Here is a 22,023-nt window from a genome sequence, read left to right as displayed (position 1 = left end):
TGGACAAGTCGAAGCCTCAGATGCACATATGTTTCACGATTGCCCACTTTTAACATCTTACTGGCAATCAATAAGCAACAGACTAACATCTTCTACAGGCACTATGGTGAATATAGATCTAGGCCTTGTAATCTTTGGAGTAAACGACAAAAAGCGTAGTGCAAATAATAACCTTTTGTTCTACTCCATTTTGGTGGCTCGACGAGAGATCTGTAAGCGTTGGAAAGAGGCCTCCCCCCCGACACTACAAGATTGGAGTTCCTCCATGCTTTCTATATCGAAACTAGATTTATCTAGGGGAGGTAAACCAGAAAAAAGAGCTTTTTGGTTGAAACTCGATCGGTCTTGATAAGTAGAAACTGGGTTTTTTTTTTTTTTGGTTTTTTTTTCTCCCCAGTTCCAATGATTACGAAGCCATGTCGAACTCCTTTTTGCTTATTCACATCTGTCCTTCATACCTAAGGTCAATTGTGGCATAGGCGGTGGTGTAATTTGGCTAATGGCAAGTTCCATCTTATATTGTTAAAGGGGTTGTGACTTAGCGTTAAGCTAATCTAGCTGTAGGGTCTTGGCGCTCCCTCTTAAATGACCGACCCCCACCAGTCATGTACTGAGACAGCATTTTAGTCTTCCAAGTCACACTCTTTCGAGCCCACGGCTCTGATGGTTCAGCCATGGTTGAGATGAGGAACAAAAAAAAAAAAAAAAAAAAAATGTCTGAATATGAAAGAGCTCACATCATTGAGGGTTTTTTTTAAGGGGTTTGCGGCTTTGCACATTCAAAGAAGAAAGCACAGTTTGAGTTTAGATTGTATGAATACTGATACAAAGATGGTAAGAAGATTTTGTTAATATTCGCCCTGTGTCATGGGCAGGGCTTCAAAGGAGATGCTACTTGCAACCAATGTAGACCCCGGAGGGCAGGAGGTGTGTGGTCCTGGCTGTTTGTTTTTATTTGCAGCATTGTAGTTTTGTTGAACCTTGCTGGTGAGGTGTTGAAGAGACCAGTGTGGTAATCAAGAAGTCACAATTCTTGAAAAATGGAAGCCTGAATCCTGTGAGTATGGGCTAAGTGAGAGGAGGTAGCTGAATGTATTCTTGTTGAGTCGTAAGTCTCTCTGGTCACTTTGTTGACTGTAGTTCGGAGTGAGAGTCTAAAGTACATGAACATACTAAAGTTCTTCACCACTGTCTGTATGGTTCTCCAGTTCCCAGAGGCCAAGCCAAGGTAGGGTCATTCATTTGCTATGAGAATATCCGTTTTGAAGATGTTGAGTTAAAGATTCTCATTTAACATCCTGTGGTCAGATGCCTTGAGGTATTCAGAGTCCAACAGTCTTAAGAGCTTAAAGCATTTCTCCTATTTAGGTATTCTCGGCTAAGTAAGGTGTGAAAAGTAACAATGGACTGGGATGCGGCCTGAGTGATTACCAATGGTTGAGAATAATTCAAGTATCCATCACATTTTTTGATAGTGAATTTTAAGTTCTTACACATTTTATTTCACACTACTCGCCTCTTCGACTTTCGTGGTAACGTCATTGGAGTCATTGTTTATCCATGGTGTGGGACCCTACAGCACATTTGGTGGAAGAGGAAAATGTTTATTATAATTACCCAAATGTCTAGCAATGTATCAAGCAAGAATATTGCGGAGCTTGCTGGTGATGAGCAAAATTACTGCCCCAGTTCGATCTAGCACGCCTTGGCCCCTGTAAATAAGGATTAGCCTGAGCCATGCACATTGCTCTGTTCAAGCAGCAGTCATGTTACATGTAAACTGCTCTACTGCTCCTGGTAAGTGGGTCCATGCTGTTTTAAATATGGAAAATAAAACCCATTTAAAAAACAGTGCACCCAGTACTGTGATGTACAACAAAGCTGAAATGGCCAAAGCCCCCAATAGGTTTGTCTTTAGTTAATTTATAAAATGAAGATTTTCCTCTCTAGAGTAAAGTGGAGTCGGGCTGGTACTAAAGGAAGCAAGTGGTTCAGCAGCAGCCTCTGCAGGAATGTTATTTGAGCATGTCAACCTGCTGACCACTTGTGAAATCAGGGGACCTTTCTTGGGATATAATTAAATATTGCATTAAAAGAATTGTTCAACTTGTACTTATCCAAGGGTTGAATACACACCTATTTATTTAAAGGTATTTTGTTTACAAGACCAAAGGGCTTACACATGGTTAGACAATCTTATATATGCACAGTTACCAGTTACCCTCCTTTTACCATCTAAAAGTAATAAGTAAAGGTGGTTTAGATTCAGTTTTCGTGGTCATAAAATTGGAGTTCTTGTTTACTGTTACAATTTGACATATCTGATTAGTTTATGAAGTGATAATTGATGTGATCAATTTCTTTAAAAATAAGCAGATAAATGAGCAAAAGTAAAGGATATAGGTTTTCTGAACTATCTGTTGTGCAGTCATAATTTGTACTATTAGTGGTGTGTTGGTAGAAATGATTCATCACAGTAACAGCTAGGAGAAAGGCTGCACCCATTGGGGGATTGGTGGCTGAGAAATCGGTGAACACACTCTATGCAGGAGCAATCCTAGCAGATTGACCTGGAGATTTAAAAATCATGTATGAGTTTTTAGTGGTGCACGCACTTGTGCATATAATTTGGGTTCCAACAATGTTCTATTGGCAGCTCCAGGATTGTGACTGTGAAATTTGAATTAGGATTTTTCCGTTTTAATCTTTGCAAAGATGTTTATCACACGATAAGAGTGTGATCATTTTATAGCCTTTGTTAGTTCACTACTGAAGCACATCTCCGAATCTAGCAAAGTTCTTGGAGATTTGCCTATTTACAACATTGAACTTTGTGTTCACAACCGAACTGTACATCCCTTACTGCATTCCAAACACACCTGCTTGTATTCCAGCAACCACCAATGCCATATTTTGAACACCCCTGACACCTGGCTGACATTTTCTTTGCAGGACAAAGATCTAAAGCAGTATCTGGACGACTGTGGCAACGTCATCAACTTACACAATGTGAAGGTAAGAGCAAGGATTGGGGCTGAGTTGTTGAAAGCGCTGCCTGTATCACACAATCTATGCTTTTTCACAAATCTGAAACCAGTTGGCTCGCGCCTCAAAGGACAGGTCCCAATTGATACTTTATTTTCCCCATCTTAACATTAAGGACATTCCAAATATAGAGCCACATGTACAAGCCTTTTTGCCGGTCGCCAACAGACCGATTCGCAGAATCTCCTCGTATGCTAACGCAAATAGGCATTTTGGCATGTACAAAGCTGAAAAAGGAATTTGGTAACTTGTTACGGAGCCATAATTTGGGTTTTTGATTCAGTATTAGGAAGCGGCGTGTTAAGAGCGTCCTTTCCTAATAGCGAGTCGCAGTGCCATGTTACGTATATTTTGCGGCCGAAATTTGGTCTAAAAACATTTGTATTTCACTGCCTACTTCAAGTATCTGGTAACCCAGTTGCAACAGAAATGGCGGCAAATTTGTTTTAAAGAGCAGGCAGTGATCCCAGGGACCACTGTGTACGCTTAAAAAATGAAACCACTAATGTTTTGGGTGGGAGGGGCAGGGAACAATGGAGGGCGAAGTCCCAAAATGTATTCCCTATATGTATGACTGCAACTAGTAATTGTAACAAGGTCATATTTGATGTATGTATGAATCACCTGTTAAGATTCTGGCAGATGGTTAAAAACAAAACAACAGTAAAAAAAAATTAAACAAATGTTACATTTTTCTTATTCAAACAAGACTGTACATAAAAAAAGTTACTTTATTAAAAGCAATTACAGACAAGGTGATCCATTGACCCCTAGCAGGCCACCATGCCTGTGATTGTCATGATTCCCAAACGGGTTGCAAATTGCGACCTGCCTCGTGGTAGGTCAATTTGCGACCCATTGGGAATCACAAATGAAACTCAATAGAGTTTAGTACATTTGAAATTGGGATATCCTAATGGCGATTTTCATAGAATCTCAAATAGGAACTCGCAATTTCTATCGTACATACATGTGGCCGATAGATAGTGAGTTTTCCCTTTCAGTTTTCTGAATCGAGTAGGAGATAGTTTTGGCAAGGATGTAAAGATAAAATGCTAATGTTTCTGTTCAAGTTATCGTTGAAGTCAAATGAAACTGTGGATTTTCTGTTCCACACTAAGAGCATTGTTCTGCATTGCCAGGGAGCTTTTGACTCCTGCTAAGATGCATCAGGTCTTGGTGACTAAACCTTCCTCCTGTAACATTTGTACAGTGGTACCTGCTGCTCAGTGCTGTTGTTGCTAAATTCATGCTCATAACCGGGTGAGCGGAAAGAATACGTTTCATGCTGAGATATTTTCTCTCTACAGGTGAGATTGCTGTTAGAGCATGGGACCGATGGGACACAGCTTAATACTGCTCTCTCCCTCATGTTCAGACGTGTTCGGTAAAAGTTCCTGGATCAAATAATTATTTTTGAGGTTTTCTAAGGCCTGCCGAAGTCTGGAGATCAATTGCTGATTGCGGTTATCCTGGATCACTTTCCTTTACGGGCTGTGACCAATTAGCTCGACACGCAAGTAGACAACAACCCAGGCCACCTAATCCAAGTCCTCTCCAACCTCTGGGAGCTTACCTTGCTTAATTCAAAAAGAAAGGTGGTGAAGAAACGTTCACCCTTCCAAGTCTGCCTACAGTGAAACACAAAGGTAACCGTGGGCTGGCCAGAATGGCGTCTGCAATATCTGCCTCTCCCCCGACCATAACGAGGCACTCTGTCACTTCTGTCTCTCCTTTCATTCCAAGAAAACCTTGCACTACAGAAAAGAGAGGTTTTGAGTGCATCTGAAGGTGTAGCAACAGTCACCTGCAGAAACACCTATCTTTGGCAAACAAGACCCACTTAATGTTGAGGAAGAGGAAGCAAGCCCATCTTGCGACCCAACCAATACCCAGCCACAGACTCCATCCTCGAGTGCCTATGAGGTAGAAGAAAAAGAGGGAATGCCTTTGACATTAACAAGACCAAAGATTACGAAGACAGTGAGAGTTGTGAATACTTCTCTGGAGCCAGCTGTTGGTCAGAGCCTGCCCACCCAAGGCACCCTTATACAGAGGCACAGCACCTCTTCCGCACTAGTTTGGTGTTGAGCCACAAGCTCTACACAAAGAAAGCCTCAGCTTCTGGTCTAGCCCCGCCCTCTGGATAGAAACCCAATCAAAGACTAAACGCACTGTCCAATTCCTTCCGGTGCTAATGGACCTGCTTAAGTCGGGGACATTGGCCTATGCTTTTCAATCTTTCACTTATTCTGTAAGTGGTGGGAAAGAATAGGCTGGCCTCAATGAGCCCTGGTTCTTAATGCTTTCGGAGATGTCTACGAGCCCAGATGGGAAGCTTCAACCGGACCTTTACGCACAGCAACACCGCCACATCAGGCACCCCGGCCCCAAACAGTCTTGACCTGGCGCATGAGGTTTTAGAGTCTAAACTTCCAGGAGGAATGTATGAATATCTTTTTTATGGCACATAAGCCTACTAGTCGTGCATGCCATGCACTTCAGTGGAAAATATTTTCCACACCTGCATCAGTCGGTCAATCAATCAGGATTTATAAAGCACAGCAAATCACCTGTGAGGGTTTCAAGGTGCTGGAGTTGCTAGCTGCTTCCCAGAGAAAGCAGTGAAAATGAGGCAAGAGCAGGAGAAAGCACTCATAAAAATGAGGGGAAAGGATGGAGAAAGTGGTAAAAAATGAGGCAGGAAATAGCACTCAGAAAAACAGGGGGAAATGAAGGAGAAAGCAGTGAAAAGGAGGCAAGAGCAGGAGAAAGCACTCAAAAAAATGGGGGGAAAGGATGGAGAAAGTGGTAAAAAATGAGGCAGGAAATAGCACTCAGAAAAACAGGGGGAAAGGAAGGAGAAAGCAGTGAAAAGGAGGCAAGAGCAGGAGAAAGCATTCAGAAAAATGGGGGGAAAGGATGGAGAAAGTGGGAAAAAATGAGGCAGGAAATAGCACTCAGAAAAACAGGGGGAAAGGAAGGAGAAAGCAGTGAAAAACGAGGCAAAATCAGGAGAAAGCACTAAAAAAAAAAACCTGAGAAGAGGACGGAGAAAGCAGTAAACCATTTTGGAAAATCAGGAGAAAGCACTCAAAAAAACGGGGAGCAAGCAGAGTGGTGCATCAGTACTGGAGAGCTGGCCTGGTGCCTGGCCATCTCCAAGCAATTAGACTCTTTCAGAGTTGAATTTCAGGGTGTCATTTCCTATCTTTCCTTCCTTTGAAGAGCAGGTACAATATTCATGCAGAACAGGGAACATCCAGTCCTTTTTAGGTCGAGCCTTTACCATTCCGCAGGAATGGGAAATGGGGAGAATTCAAGTCGGCTATTTTCTCGTCAAACCAAAGGGCTTTCAGCCGCGGTTTTCTTGCAGTGCCCGTGAACCACGTGATAACATGCACGCGCATTCAGGGCCAGCCAGCCCAGCACATCAAAGGGCTTCTCCTCCCCTAATTATTCATGGCCGGCCGCAGGCCGGCCGTACTTTCAGTTTCCCCAGAACGGCTAATTAGGGGAGGAGAAGCCCTTTGATGTGCTTCACACCAATGCGCCTCAGTCATTCCTCTTCTTTGTATTTGCTTCCAGACTCACGCATTTGTTCACATCACATTTTAGTGCCCCCTGCCCTGAGGCACGCATCACTTGCCCGCTGCCATTAACCACGCATCACTTGCTCTTCGCCACACTGTGCCTGCTTGAACATCTCTGTGCCCACCTTTCACGATATTCATTTACTACTTTTTTTTTTTTAGCAGTGTAGAAATACGATGTTATTTCCTGTCATACATGCACTGAAGCGAACCCACTACGAAGTTCACGTTTCAGCTGTTTTCAATCCGGGCCCTTTCGTGAGTCATACCGGATGACTACTTAATTACTTCCGCTTTACATTTTTCCAATTACTGACTTGCTGCCACTGTCTTGTTTCTATTTTGTCTTCTGCCATTTCCTTCATTTCATGTACATTTTTTTTCATGTTTTACTTTCCGAGGACTGTGTGCTTCTCTCGTAGGCTCTCCCGCCCCATCCGGCTTCCCTCCAACCATTTGCCACACTCCTTGCCTCTGTCTTGCCTCCCCCTCCATTCTCCTCCCCTCGCTCGCACTCCCGCCCCCCACCAGGCTCTCCCGCCCGTTTCTCTTTTTTATCTCTGTCTCTCGATAAACCTGTTTGCCAGGATCCTCCCCTGGGCATCGCACTCATGACGTATGAGGTGCAGACACGTACATTAAGGTTTATTACTAGACTGCACTAGACTACATTGTACAAAATACCACAGCAAGACTCCTAGCAAAAAAAACACATACTCCCCGCCTGCAAAAGCATGTGTCAGAAGCCACGTAATTAAAGAGCGCTCTGTTTAATGAGGAAGAAAACGAGAAAGCACTTACGGAGACATTTGTGAATATGTCAACAATGCAAAATCAGCGTGCATTGTTGATTCACACTCGATCAAAGCGATTTAAGAGAGGAGGAAGCTATCGTGTCTTAACGCTTCCCTGCCACTGCTGGATGAAACCGCAGAAGTGCAATCAGAGGGCAGCGGAGATCCTCAGACGGGAAATTACCTCGATCGCCATAGAAACAGGCAGGGAAGCCCGTGCAAAGCAACACCGCTTCTTTTTTCCAATCAATGGGCATTCGCTACCCCGGGCGATCAATTAAAAGTCATGGAGAATAATTATTTGACATTACTTATTCGTCCAGTTGTGCAGCACTGCGAGGTCGCCTGGCAGTTCCCCCCCCCCCCACATACGCACCCAGTGCCCCGTCTAAGAAAGCAGGCTCGGCCAGTCTCACTCCCACAAGCGGGGCAATTACTGCTAGCGCTATGATACTACCGCTGCGGTAAACACCGATAGCGGTAACTACCAATTACTGCGGGGGGATAAGTAATAACTTTTCGGTAATTAAGTTAATAGCGTTTTCTATCTAAAATATTCAAAAGCCCACCTATGTGCAACAACCAACGTAACCTAACCATACAGCAGGCGTTGAACACCCCAGCCAAGCGCATTTCTACCAGAGGCACCGCACTAGAACTGACACGCAAACAGAGGCAGTATGGAAAGTCGGAATCCCAGACTGACAACTGCTGTTCCATATGAAAACGTGAATATACCCAAGGAAATTACTTGCATAGGTACACGAACTGACTAAATAGTGGAAATCACTGGTCAAAACACAAGAGCAAAAAAAGAAATCAAAAGTCCTGCCTTATTCTGGAACTCTCCAAAAAGTTGTGCCACTTTATGAGCAGTCCCGTCCCCATCAGTAATGTTGCAACTACTCCCCCCACGCCCCCCCCACACCTTCACCCCAACAGCCGAAGACCCATTAGTCCTCACAACCCTTATGTACTACCCTTGCGGTTGGTTTGACCTTTTGCCGTGTCACTACCCCATGAAGACCAGAGCACAGCCAGGCATTTGGTGGCTACCTGAAATGTTTCAGCATCTTAGAGAGAGAGCACCACGGGAAAGCACCAATGCCTTGATGCACTATGCTCACTCTGTTAACCTCGAGTGACTGCATAAATGTTTTGCCATTTGTGCACCCGACACTCTGAAGCAGCTACAAGATACAGGCAGATTTTAAATTACACAAACACCTAAAAAACAGTTGTTAGCAGTCAGCCACCAAGAAAGCCTTTTAGCAGGAGGACTGAGACTTACAAAATGACGGGTGCAAGTCACACTTTTTGGGCCAGTATTTGGATTAGGATAAACATGATCAATGAACAACTCCTCTGTATAAACTTGTTCAATATGCACTGCTTAATTATCTAGGGTTCAGCAAAATGTATCAATCATCACTACATCTGGGTGGAAGAAACAAAGTCCACTTTAAACATCCTCAGACAAGATGATCCAGACATGGCACCAGATGGAATTTAATTCACTAATTCTGGCAAAGTGCTGAAATGGCTATTACCAGAGGATGATAGTTAATTAAACAAGCACTGGCGTTGCCAATAGGTCTCGCAGTAGGAAAGTTGGAGCTATTACAATTGCAAATAACAATGCCTTTTATTTTTGTTTACATTTTAAAAACATAAAGGGCTTTGTCATTTACAAAACCAATAGCTCAAACTTTCCTACTGCGAGACCTATTGGCAACGCCAGTGCTTGTTTAAAATGTCATTCATCCAAGTGCACAAGGACAGAGCAGTCCTTGGAACGAATCCACAGTTCTTACCTACGATAGTCTCGCCTTTCACATGCCCCATAATACCGAGTTGCCGGTATTCTTTCCAAATTCTGATTCTGTGGTGGGAAATGTTTTACATACCTTAGATGTTAAACAGATGCTCATTAACGATATTGACCGAATTTAACCTTTTAGCTAACACCTTTTTGTTGCTTTGGTTAAACCCTACTAGGGTCACGCTATTACGAAAGCCGGGATGGCAGGGTGGATTGTCAAATGTATATAAACCTGCTGTGCTGAAGCTAAATGTCTACTCCCGTACCTCCCAGAGTGCACACTACATGCAAAAAGGGAGCCACTATAGCTTTTTTTTTTTTTCTTTTACATTTTTTTATATCCTCATATTGCGATATCTGTGTGAATACGGAGTATCAGGTATCTGCCTCTGGTTTCTTTCCGACACTGCCCCTCGGTCTCTCTTGTCTGGGGAGTTTTTATCATCATCTTGTTGATTTTTGAGGAGTTTCCTTTACCCGTTGCATACCATTGCCTCTGATTTTGGAGCGAGGGGAGCTAGTCAACTTGACTACTCAACAAGTACCATTCTTGTCCACCAGAAGATGTATCGCGTTAATCATAGGACTTGACTATAGCTTTCTTTGGTAGCATCCCATTAGCAGATATCTGCAAGGCAGCTACTTGGTGAACACTACACACGTTTACAAAGCATTACTTTGCGGGTAGATTAGCTCATCATCAAGCTATGGTTGGCCAGACACAATTGAGGACCTTGTTTCAAATATCTGCACCATTTACCTGCTGGACCCACTAGGGAGACACTGCTTTGCTGTTGATGCAAAGCATGTGTATCAATATTCACACATCCTACAAATGGAAAAAGTTGCCCTGTAAGCATCTGTTCGTAGCTTGTCTTGCTGTAGCTTCACATGCACCCCTCCTCCCACAAGCTGTCACTGAAGGTCTATTTTTTTCTTAAATTGCATATAAATTACCAACTAACAACACACAAGAGACATATATTTACTCTTCCGCTGCACTCCCTTCTCATCTGCGGAGTGAGAAGCCATCTAAGGTGGAGTCGGTGCCTGTTCACATTGTAGACAAAGGGAGTTGTCACTCGCACATGACATAAAACTTCTTCGAAGAAAATAAAATTGTAATGTCTGAGCCAAGCACTAGATTTCAGGAATGCACAAAGCAGGTGAACCTGCATCACTTCATGCTACAATCAGATGCTAGGCTAAGTAACATTTCCCCTACTGTTTGTCATGGAAGACATTCCTGAAAAATCCTCCTTGCAGGTTTGAGGTGAGCAATTAATAGAATCCTCTGTTCACTGCCCTCTCTATTACTAATGAGGACGTCCCAACTTATCCTCTGTGCATCTGGGGCTGAGCTACTGCCCCCTGGCCTAAAGAAGAGGATGGCCAATTTTAAAGATCATCTCATGGTCCGCATATGTCCGCAATGGTCTGTCTTGCGCAGGCTGACAGACTGCCGCTGCACCTACTCTGCCTCAGACATGAAATCCTAATCTCTAACGGCTGGGCTTAAACGCTCATCGTATGAATGCCGTCCTTCTCTGCAGCACAGTGTCATGGAGGATATGGACAGTGTAGGGCCATTGGCTGGCTGTCCTAGTAAGGCATGGTTTAAAGAACAACTGCAGAGCCTGTGATGCACCAGGAATATAAAGATGCTACCACTGGTGGAAAAGAGGAGGATGAGGATTTTTCAGCTAACGTTCACCCCTAGAGCTAGAGGTCATGACACAAGAGTGGCGGCGGCAATGGAGGTGCAGAGGGGGCCAATGGTAACATGCTGAAATGTTTCATCCCTTTATAGAATGCGTAGCCCAATATCCCATAAGGCAGGGTGATCCAAAGCAGTAAAAACAGAAAACGTCCTTGGATATTCCCAGGAATTATATCCATGCAGTTTACCATATGTGAGTGCTAAGTTTGCTCCCGGGCAGACCTCTCTATAGAAGGGGACCCAACAAAAGTTTGTGATCCTTTTTATAATTGCACATTATGGTGGGAGTGCATCAACAGGTGCAAACACCAGTTGCATTGTGGGATAATCTTCTGCAATTCGGCCTCTGGAGGCATGGCGTAGTCTGGACTTCGTCCACACTGGCCTCACTCAAAGAACCAGGTACCAGCCTGCCACATAAGCTGGCACCTATTCTTTTCCCTTCTGTGGTAGATTAATAAACCCAAGTGCATGTTATGAAACAATTACAGTCTAAGAAATAATAAATATTGATGAACAAAGACATGAGAAAATAACTAGAATCAGAATTTGTAATCAAAAGCTAAGATTGATCTGGTAGAAATACCTAAGTAGTGAGTAGGCAGCAGGTCACTGGGCAGCTAACACCTACCACTGAGAAGTCTGATGCACGCAAGATATTGCGTATATTTCTTCAGAATGCAAGTTGGTGTTTGAGGTTTGTGTTGAATTATAATATTTTTTTTCCAAATAACTCTCCCTTGGATTATGTAACGAGTTGTCAAATTTTTTTCCTAACCCATACACCGTAGACATACTTGCTGTTTTATCCTGTTCTAAAAACGTAGGAAGTCTGGTTTTTAAAAATACAATAAATGTTTAATTTACCTAGATAGGTCATCCCAGTTAGAAATGTTCCAGCATTCTTCGCCAACCAAATTATGCACATTTGTCTAACATAATGTGAATACTTATTTTGGGAACGCCTTGAGAACTGTGTGGGTAGACACTGGCAGACGGACCATAAGTATCCTGTGTTTGTGTAGATTTGCAGTGTGAACCTATTCTAGATTCACACGTTGCGCATTACTCTGCCATGGTTGGGTCTGGAATTTCCTTGCACAGAATAAAAGTTTTACTTTTGGGTATTTAAAAAAAAAAAAAAAATAGGTAGAGCGAGGTATTGAAGTCTCCCGTAAGCCCCAGTGCCCCAGTAAATGACCACCATCTTCAGATTCTTTTTGAACAGGTGGAATAGGAAGCAAGTAGAACAACTAAGAATTGTTTTATCGGCATTTGGCAATGGAAGAAGCTCCCAGATGGTAGCAAGTTGTGGTTATGGCACTGCAAACCAACACCATCATGATGCATCGAGGGTGGGGAGAATACTTTACGTTTTAGCATACAGCCGTGACCGCCTTCGTTTGGCTGCTCCGTGACTTCTCGTCTTTGGGTGCTTGATGATAGTCTATTTATCTGATTATCAACCGCCTGTATTTGGCTGCTCCGTGACTGCAATTTTTTGATTTCTCAGTGACTGCTCATTTAGGGTATGTCAATGTTTTTTCATTTTTTAACCTTTATCTTCGTATAGTAAGGATCGCCATACCAACAAGGTTTTAAATGCTAGTAAATGTGACTTGATATTGTTCATTAATGTATACCTGTAAACAAAGGCTATGATCACAGTGCGACTGAATGAATTTCCTATTTTCTTCTCTTTGTTGCCTCCCTACTAGCTTTTCCTCTTCCAGCTGCTAAGAGGCCTCGCCTACTGCCACCAGCGGAAGGTGCTGCACCGGGACCTGAAGCCCCAGAATCTGCTCATCAATGAAAAGGGGGAGCTGAAGCTTGCAGACTTTGGTATGTGTGTGCTTGAAGACTGGTCACACCATACAAGCAAGCCTTTTACCTAATTGGGAGACGCCATGTGTAAACATGGTTGAGAAGTACTGTGGTGTATTAACAGTTTAATGAGTGCTTGTGAGGATGTGCTTTAGAGAAGATACCCCTAACCATTTTACTTCCAGTCCTTACCTTCCAACCTAGTCAAGGGTATCTGAAGGTGATTATGGCATCAAATCTCTCCCTTGTATCATAAGGATGTCAAGTTACCAAAGGAACCTTGTACTTTATGCAATCAACAACTCAAATTTTCTGTTGCTTAGAATACAAGCAAGCATCGCTTTATGCTTTCCCGTCTTAACTCCAATGTCTTTACATAGGAGTCCATCTCATCCAGCTTAGCAAGCTACCAAGTATGCAGAGCAAGCTGCTAGAGCGCTCTTTATGAACACATGCTGACTTGCACCTCACCAGCAATTCATGCTTACACGTGCTGCCTCTGTACAGCTATGTGCATAGCGCATCGAAAGAACCTGACCACACTTCCTTCAACATAAACTCTTCACCTACCGCCAAACCCGATTGTCGTGCTCTGTGCTGACCACACTGTTGATCATTCCTCTTTTCTGAAAGGCCCATACTAGTGAAAGTCCTTTCTCTGTTCTGCTCTGCAACACTGTTTCCACAAGAATAAGAAGTGACATTTGTCTCGAATTTCAAGAGCATTACAAAGCCGCTTCGTTCTGTTCACATGATTGTGTCTGGCTCGCAACTGTGTACCTACAAATATCACCTCATCTACACTTGCACAGCTACCATTTAGCCACAACATTTGATTTGGTTTTTGATCCGCCGGCACTACACCCCTCATCTTATAGAGGCCAATCAATAAAACACGTTTTCGTCTGTGCAATGTTAAAAGGTACTTCATGTTAATCGGTCCGCTTTATCAAAGGTATAGAGCACTGTATAATTCCAGCTATATAAAACAATTCGACCAGTGCAGGTATATTAGACAAAAAAGCCATTTCATGCTTCTTTCATCAGTTTGGGCACCCTTATACCTTTATTCGAAGAGGTTGCATCTTTACCACAATTAAGAGGGATAAAGCAAAAACTTCTGACCTTTTGAAGGAGAAAAACATTTTAAGACCACGTTTTTTAAGATCCTTGAAGTAGATTTTCTTGGTTGTGTTGGCTCAAAATCCCACTGTCAAATGAACCTTTTCCTTAGCTGGTGCAGTCGGACTCAATACAGCATCAGGTTCTGAGATGGGTGGCAGACTCTGGGGTTTAGTGCTACAGGGGTCAGGGCCCAATGGTAATAGTGGCACGTGCCTCATAAATGGCTACACCCAAAGGCCATTGCGAAGTACAAGTTTAACTGTTGATAGAGGACTGTGCCTTCTTAATAACTTTTTCATAACTGAATAATTTCCAGAATTCAACGGTCGTTTCCAAACATGGTGTTTATTCCCAAAAAAATGTTCACACATGAAACAAAGGACAGCCGACACGTGTTTCGCCCGTGTGGCCCGACGGCTGTGGGCTTTCTCAAGGTAGGTTATGTTATGTTATGTTATAACAATTTATTATGCGCACAGCGACTCCAGCGAAGGAGCATCCCGGCGCAGGAAATAGTAATAGTAAGGTAATTGTCGCTGGTGATCCAGTCCTGTGACAGGCATGTGTTGCGGTCTCTGCAGGTTCCACTTGGGAGTCTTGCATACTGGAGGATTAGAAGATACCATTCAGCACCAGTTGAAAGGTGCAAACCCAGCTCTAGTTTAAGTAATGCCCCAATCTCATGACTTCCAATGGGATAGATTGTCTTAATCCGAGATGGAGGTCCACGGTGGTCCTTCCATGTATCAGTCTGTTTGCCAACTATTACACTGGTGACCATGCTAGAACATGGGTATAACCTTGGAGGTTATGTTGTTTCATCTAAGGTCTCAGAGTAGCTACCTCAGTGATTCTAAATGCATTACTCCCCATATCAAGTGAGAATTTCTTTATCTTCAACAGATCATTACTAAAGCGGTTCCCCCACATAACAATGTGTTACTTTTATGCTCAGGTGCTTTCTCCTTCTCAATAATCAGCTTATGTTGTAGGGTTCAAGCACCATCATTCAACTTTCAACATAGTTTTACTAGGACAAGATGTCGAGGCATTGCACAGTATTTGCAATCCTGTTGCAGCAAGCAACAAATTAGCAAAGCGGCTGCATAATGCCTTTTAAATGTTCCCTTAGGCCTCCAGACAAAGAGTATTTGGGGCAACCTCTGGAAAAAAATGTCAAGATCACTTAAAAATGAGAACCAGTAGTACTGCATTGTGTGTAGGGTAAGAACCCATTCTTGAAACCAGTCTGAGTTGAAGAAGATTTCCTTAAACTCATATGTGTGAAATGTTAGAAATTTGTCAAATATGTTTGCTGGGTTAACTTAGCATGGACAGCAACACAAGATGATCATTTAGGATATAATTTATTCCTTCTATGCAAATGTGTCCTGTTAGTGTGCCTCACTAAATATTAGGAATTCTGCTAATCATTAGGACATTGTTAGACGATGCACACGAGAGGGTTACAACCAAAGTTTTTTTCATACTATTGTTACCAGACCCCCCATAAAGTTCAATTGTTTTTGAGGGATTGGAGTTTTTAAATAACTGAGAGATCCTGACAGCAATTTTTAAATGATCTACACGAGACACTAGGTACAACCAGTAAATTTACATCTTTATTCTAGCTATGTAAGTTAACCATATATTTCCACCAGCTAAAGAACGTTGTCCTCCACTCCTTGTACAATGCAGCTTTTTTCAGTTACGGTAGTACATTTTTTCACCATTGTTTTTTACAGTTGCGACAGACTTTACTCCCAAAATGATTCAATTTTAAAGCCTTACTGTTTCACCTTTTGCACTGAGCTTTATAGACTGTGTGTGTTTAGACTGACCTTAATAGTAGCCCAGCCTGAAGACATAACTGATCGTAGTACCATATATCTTTATTTAGACTTCTCAAATTCCAATGTTGAACTGCATTGCAGTGAGCATTTTGATGGAGATTCGGGAATAGCAGTCCATATATTTTTTGTTTATTTTTATTAACTTTAAATATTTGAACAAGTCAACCATAGCAATTGGAAATTCAGCAGACTCAATTGGTGCAGTATTAAACTGAGTGTCTCGATAATTATGGTTATCAAGAGCTTGAAAATCTGAAACTTTGTGGGTAAATAGTAATTTCATGGTCTTGTTTTGATGGCATAATCTACACAATTTATAAACTTTTGTCAAAATAAATCAGAACAAGTAGCGATTGAGGTTGTCTACAGATTTGTAAGTAGTGACCTTTTCGGCTGCAAGAATTCCATCCATTGACTCCACAGAATTAGTGTATGTTGATATCATTAGATTAATACAGTAACAGATGGCCATTATTAACAGTTTTCCCTTGCAATATTTTGGAGTAGGGTATGCCCCTTCTGATATCATTACTAGATGCTAACTTGATTTGGCCAGGAGCCAGTATTTTAGCATTAACATTTTCTAGTCCACATGAAGCATGCATTTGCTTGCACCAAAATAATTTTATTAAGAGTATTGCCCAGCCTTATTCAAGCTAATTATCACAAACATGACCTGAAGAAAACTAGCTGCTTATAGCAAAAAAAAAAAAAAACAAAAAAAAAAACAATTTGCGATGAACTAGATACTAAAATAATACTTTGACTGGTGTGCTACAGCATATAGAGCTCATTCGTTTTGCAGTATGATCAAGTCCGATTATGGCAATGCCGGTTATTAAGCCTATTTTAGGTATACCCTTGGAGTCATTGGATGTTAAGCCGTTAAAAATATTGAAGCCAGTGAGAGAGATGTCCTAAGTTAACCTCGTTTCTAAGATTGCTAAAATCCGGAAGTTGTTCAGACTCTAAACATTATTCTGAGTCTGTTTGCCTTATTAAACCTGCAAAGTTCCATGACCGGCGCACCGGGCAACACTCTAGGTTTGGTAGGACAATAAAATACATTGATGGTTTTGTGCAGAATCTTCATTTTTGCCATCTTTGGGGGTGGGAGGGTGTTGGCAGGACAAAGCGATCTGTTCTCGGATTATTTGTCCAGGCAGCCTGCATCATAAAAAGCATTTACCATCGTTGTTGTATTTCCTCTGGTTCTTGATTTCCAAACAAACCTGCAGTCCTCTACTGTGTAAAGGATCTCAAAATGTTCACTCTGTTAGGCTAACTCCTCTGCATGCGACTATTTCCCAAAATCAAATACTGGCACTTTTAGGAGGCTTGGCTGCCAATGCCCTTCTCCCTCCTTGTGTCTGGTTCTAAGACTGCGTGACCTTGCCCGTGAGCCTCTGACCATCTCATTGAGTCTGGAATGATGACCACTAGTGAGTTCTTTGGTGCTTTGGGTATGTTTGGCATCTAGCTCCTGTTTTGAAGGGTAGCATGCTTTCAGGTCTTCTGTAGGAAATCTTGAGTCACATTGTAAGTCTAGTTAAATCGATGGAAGAAACTGGTGACTACATCGCTGTCAAAGAAGGAGAACCTGATGCCCTGATAAATCTGAGCTTTTTAACAATCCTCGACCTGCCTTAATGCGCCCCCTAGATGGTACCCTTAGCACATCTCTCATACCGAGACGCAACTCTGGGTCCTCAAATCACACTTGTTACTTTACTCCGTAATTCAGAACACAAGCCACTTCCTGGGACTCGGTCAAGCGCAGTCGTCCAGGCATAGTGAGCATCCCTCAGTTTGGCACATCTCATCAAAGTCTTGCAGAATTTCAGCCACATCACACAAAGAACTACATTGACTGGTTTCCAGCCTGCATTGTCTGCAGGACAATCTGCATCACATACAAAGCACTAAGGAGAATCACTTTTGCAGACTTGGCTGATAAACTAACCACCTCTGGTGTGCAACACCTGGTCAGGATCCAGGACATGGCCACATTAGAGATAAAGACATGAAAGAAGGAAAAAGACACAATTGAGGTTTTCTTCCAGGTTCTGGAGCAACAAGCCCCTCAACATCAGAATAGCTGCTCCCACCTGGCAATTCAGAATGAAAGGACATTAACACCCCACAAAACAGGAACCTGCAAAGACTTTCTTCAGGTGAATGGTCATGAGTAGTACCCTATGGCTCACTCCCACTCTTCAGTTTTCCACTGCTTTCCAAGTAGGTTTACAAGTTCCAATGCATGCATGAGTGCACACAGTCAAGAGAGGGTGAGCAGTGACCTTGTTCAACGTTTCCCCATTGCTGGTGCGGTCTAATAGCATATTCTAGTCCTACAGATGTCATGTGAGGATCATACCTTGTAAGATTGTTGTATTGCTATTTGAGAGTATGATGATAGTGGTTTGATTGGTGGAGATGCTATTGAGAATGCTTAAATATTCCCAAATAGAGATGAAAGTAGTTTCACTCTATTGGTAAAAATAGCAGCGAGTGTGGGGCGTCACCTGGGTTTGTGGACATGGCAATGAAGAGCCTAACATTGGCAGCGTTGTTGAATGTAGTTTTTTTTTTAATCAAGATCTTTTTCATTAGATTTTCACAAAGAATCCAATAAAGAACAAACATAATGAGTAGACCATGCCAATATTCCATTAACAAAAGGGAAGAGAGAAAAAAAAATGACAGTATAGTATTAGTCAAACAAGCACAACTTTTTTTGTAACGTACCTTGTGGGATCCCAGCTCATTACATCAAGTGACTTAACAGAGAGGCTCACAGTGTATGTTTGTATAGAATTTGCGACAAGATCCAGTTAGAATAAGAGAAACTTAAGCATTCCAAAACTTTGTTAAAACAAAAGATTATGCTTAAAAAATTAGAGGGGGGGACGTTGGAGGAGGTGTGTGTGTGTGTGTTTGTCAGTGCGTGTGTGTTTGTCAGTGCCAGTCACAGAACAGAGGTTGGTCCCTTAAGGTTCCAATGCACCTAATTTGTGTTGCTTCCTTCAAGACTGAGCAGGCCTTCAGTCTATTCCAAATACTTTGAGATTTGGTCTATCGTTGACTTAGTGTATCAGTGAAATATAATAAGCACTGGTTTCTTAATAAAATCAATACCGTGCTAGGTGAATTATCCCCCAAATACAGTATTCGATGATGAACGTGGTTCTAATGGCTTTGGTTGGGATGCCTTCAATGGTTTGCACTGGCATTGGTGCAGTGTTGGCACAGTGATGTCCAGCGGGTGAGAAATGGGACATTAAAGGAAGTATATGTTCATGGGCTGGAGGTGATGGCGTTTATTATTGACAGTACTGTAATTATCCCGGGCTTGGCACATATATGATTATAGGGTTTCTGTCGGTGGGGGTAAGTTTGAAGGGAATTGTGTAGGCATTACTAGTGATAAGGATGTTGGCGATCATATTGGCAATCAAGATGAAAGTACAGTGATGAAAAAATTGTTGCATTGCCAATGGTAGATATGAAAATGCAGATCATAACAGTGGAGATAATTTATTTGTATGTGGTTGTTTCCTGGTTGATTTAGTTGGGGAAGATTGTATTGTTGATGCTAGGGAGAACATTATTAACTTTTCGGCATACTTCAAAATGATGGTCTTTTAGTTTTGGTAGGAGTGGAAATGGTGATGATTTTTATATTGGCTTTGGTTGACGCACTGATAGCAAACCAAGTTGCAAAGGCTTTGATAGACAGGATGGTATTTGGCCACTGGTAGAGCTGCTGCAAAAGGTTCTGTTGACATATGTGGATAAAGAGGAGCTATGAAGATGTTTATTGCTGCATAAGATTACAATGTAGTTGTGTTGATGGCTGTTTTCGTAAAAAGTTTGCCATGGTTGGGTTTGGTGTGTTAATGGTAAAGTGGTTTTGCTCAGGATGAGAATGGTTCACATATGTGCGTTTGGTGGCTGGGAGTTGATAGGATTGGTGTAAACATATTGAGGGTTAAATTGTTCCCAGTTATGACGCTGGGCTTGAGGTGCTTCTGTCTGTCAGATGAGGTTAAACTTCATTGCAGGATAGTTCAGTCGAAATATTAGCCTTTAGTGGCAGTGGTGAAATATTGGTGAATGTGTGTGTTTTTGGCTCTGAAAGGGATAATGACTGTGATAACATGATAACTATAGGCAGATTTGCCTTCGCTATAAGCAATTATATGTAGATAAAGATTTCTGCTCTAGGCATTAGTGGGAATGTGGCGTAATAGTGATGGTGAAGGAACTGAGTTTCGAAGCAGGAGTTGCTGTTTTGTTTAGTGCTGCTTCTGTTCCACCCATTTTTGATTTAATCTTAAGTCAACGTTCCAAAGTATACACAGGTTGACTGTGGTGTTTTTGTACATCTGTCTTGATTTCTGTTTTCTGGGGTGATATGGGGACTGATGGCACCGAATAGGACTGTATCGTTAGTTGGTCTCTGATCTTCTCAGCCCACGCTATCTTTAGATGTCATTGTAAAGGAATATGTTACTTGCCCTGAGAAGCAATCCATCTTCCTTGCATTTATTCATGGCCGGTCTATTACAGCAGTGAGTAATGTGTCCTCCTTACTTTCTCAGGACTTGCACGGGCAAAATCAATTCCTACAAAAACCTACTCCAATGAAGTGGTGACGTTGTGGTACCGACCCCCAGACATCTTGCTCGGCTCCACAGAGTACTCAACACAAATCGACATGTGGTAAGTGTTAACTACTTGTACTGAGCTAGGAGGTGAGTTGTTGTAAGAAAACAACAACTCTCAGTCTGTTGCAATTTTCACAAAACTTTAACCAGCTTTACTGTTTTATTACATTTTTGGAGGCCAATCAGAATGATTTGTAGGAGCACTGCCTACAGGCACTGTTGTAAAATAAAGAAGAGTGCCATTTTGCATGATTGTGTTGACTTTGTATAATGTAACATGATGCAGCATCACAGCCTTGGCTCTTTCGGGTCCTGAGTTGGTTTGAGAGATGTATAATTGTCTGAGACCTTTACAAGGCAATGGCGGCCACAGCACTCGGCGTAGTTAGAAAGTGGTACTGTTTCAGTGGTGCTGTCGCTCTTGCTGTTAGACATCCACGGAGTCCTGAATCAGAACTTGCATAGACGACGAGCTGCGTAGAAGACACTTCCTGTAAAGATTATCGATCTATTAATTTTGTAAGCTCTTGGAGAATGGAAGTTTGACATCATGGAGTAGCCTCATATTCATTGCAACTTGGCATAGTGTCAAGCCTGCCCACCCTCTTGAAGTTGTTTTTGCCCATTATATAATGTACATTTCGCATTACAACTTTCTATTGTGATTAAGGAAAATTCTATTTCGTGACTGTTGCTTCCTTCTTGGTCACCTCCTGCCTTTCTTTTTCCTGGTGGGTGATAATTTTTCTGATACTTTCTCATTAACTTGTATGTAGAAGCCATCACTAACAACTTTGAAGCTTGCCTTTTGGTCTCTTGAAAAGGTTTCTTAAAGAAGGGACAATGAGCACTGTACGGTTCTCAAACCCAAGAATAATGAATCACATGTAGGTTATCTGAGACTTCTTAATATATTAACAGCATCTGTTGAATTTTAATGGTCACAGACAATTCAGTGAAGTATGTCTAGGCGGCTGTGAATGTCTTTTGCCGCAGTTATTGTAGCCTCTTGCATCTGTTGTCTGGTTAGAGAAAGAGTCACATACGCTTTACCTACTTCACCCCCACATTCATCTGCCTCGTTGTGTAGAAGGTTATACTTACTGCAAGAATGCAACTCCACAACTGAGTACATCTTCCCCTGGTGACTGCCTTCCTTGTGCTTCATCCTTTTTAGCACTGGCTACCTTCTTCTGAATGTTTCAACTTCCAGTGCCATTAACATTCTTCTGTACATTCTACCGACCTCAACAGCACCAGTTCTCCTGTGTGCTCCTAGCCCTCATCCTGCCCTTATGTGCATATTGCCCTTCTGTGTTGGACATGTGTGTTTCTCTTAATGCCTAATGTGCTCCTGTTCCTTAATCGAGGGTCCCCTCTTATTTTTGTTCCTCTGGGACGGAGCCACTGTTTTGATTTCTTATTTTCTTTTCACCAAAATAATTGTTATTCAGACTTTTATTTTCAGTTCATACACACACACTCATCTCTAGCAAGAAGGCTCTGAAAGCCACATATAGTGAGTTCCTTTTTCAGTTTAAGTGTGCAGTATGCACGCCTGGTGATTATCTTTCGGC

General features: G+C 42.2%; 1 protein-coding gene across 1 annotated transcript in view; it reads left to right on the top strand.

The window, feature by feature from the left end:
- CDK16 (cyclin dependent kinase 16) overlaps nucleotides 1–22,023 on the top strand; it is a 186,736-nt gene that overhangs the window by 120,140 nt on the left and 44,573 nt on the right. The window contains exons 9-11 of the mRNA XM_086940435.1: nucleotides 2,953–3,015; nucleotides 12,693–12,816; nucleotides 20,381–20,501. Of these exons, the coding sequence (XP_086796561.1) occupies nucleotides 2,953–3,015; nucleotides 12,693–12,816; nucleotides 20,381–20,501 (308 nt within the window). The remainder of the gene's footprint in view (nucleotides 1–2,952; nucleotides 3,016–12,692; nucleotides 12,817–20,380; nucleotides 20,502–22,023) is intronic.

The sequence above is a fragment of the Lissotriton vulgaris genome, chromosome 10 (genome assembly GCF_964263255.1).
Source record: "Lissotriton vulgaris chromosome 10, aLisVul1.2, whole genome shotgun sequence".
NCBI lineage: Eukaryota > Metazoa > Chordata > Amphibia > Caudata > Salamandridae > Lissotriton > Lissotriton vulgaris.
The sequence above is the reverse complement of the archived record's forward strand: the minus strand, read 5'-3'. Positions and strand labels throughout refer to the sequence as shown.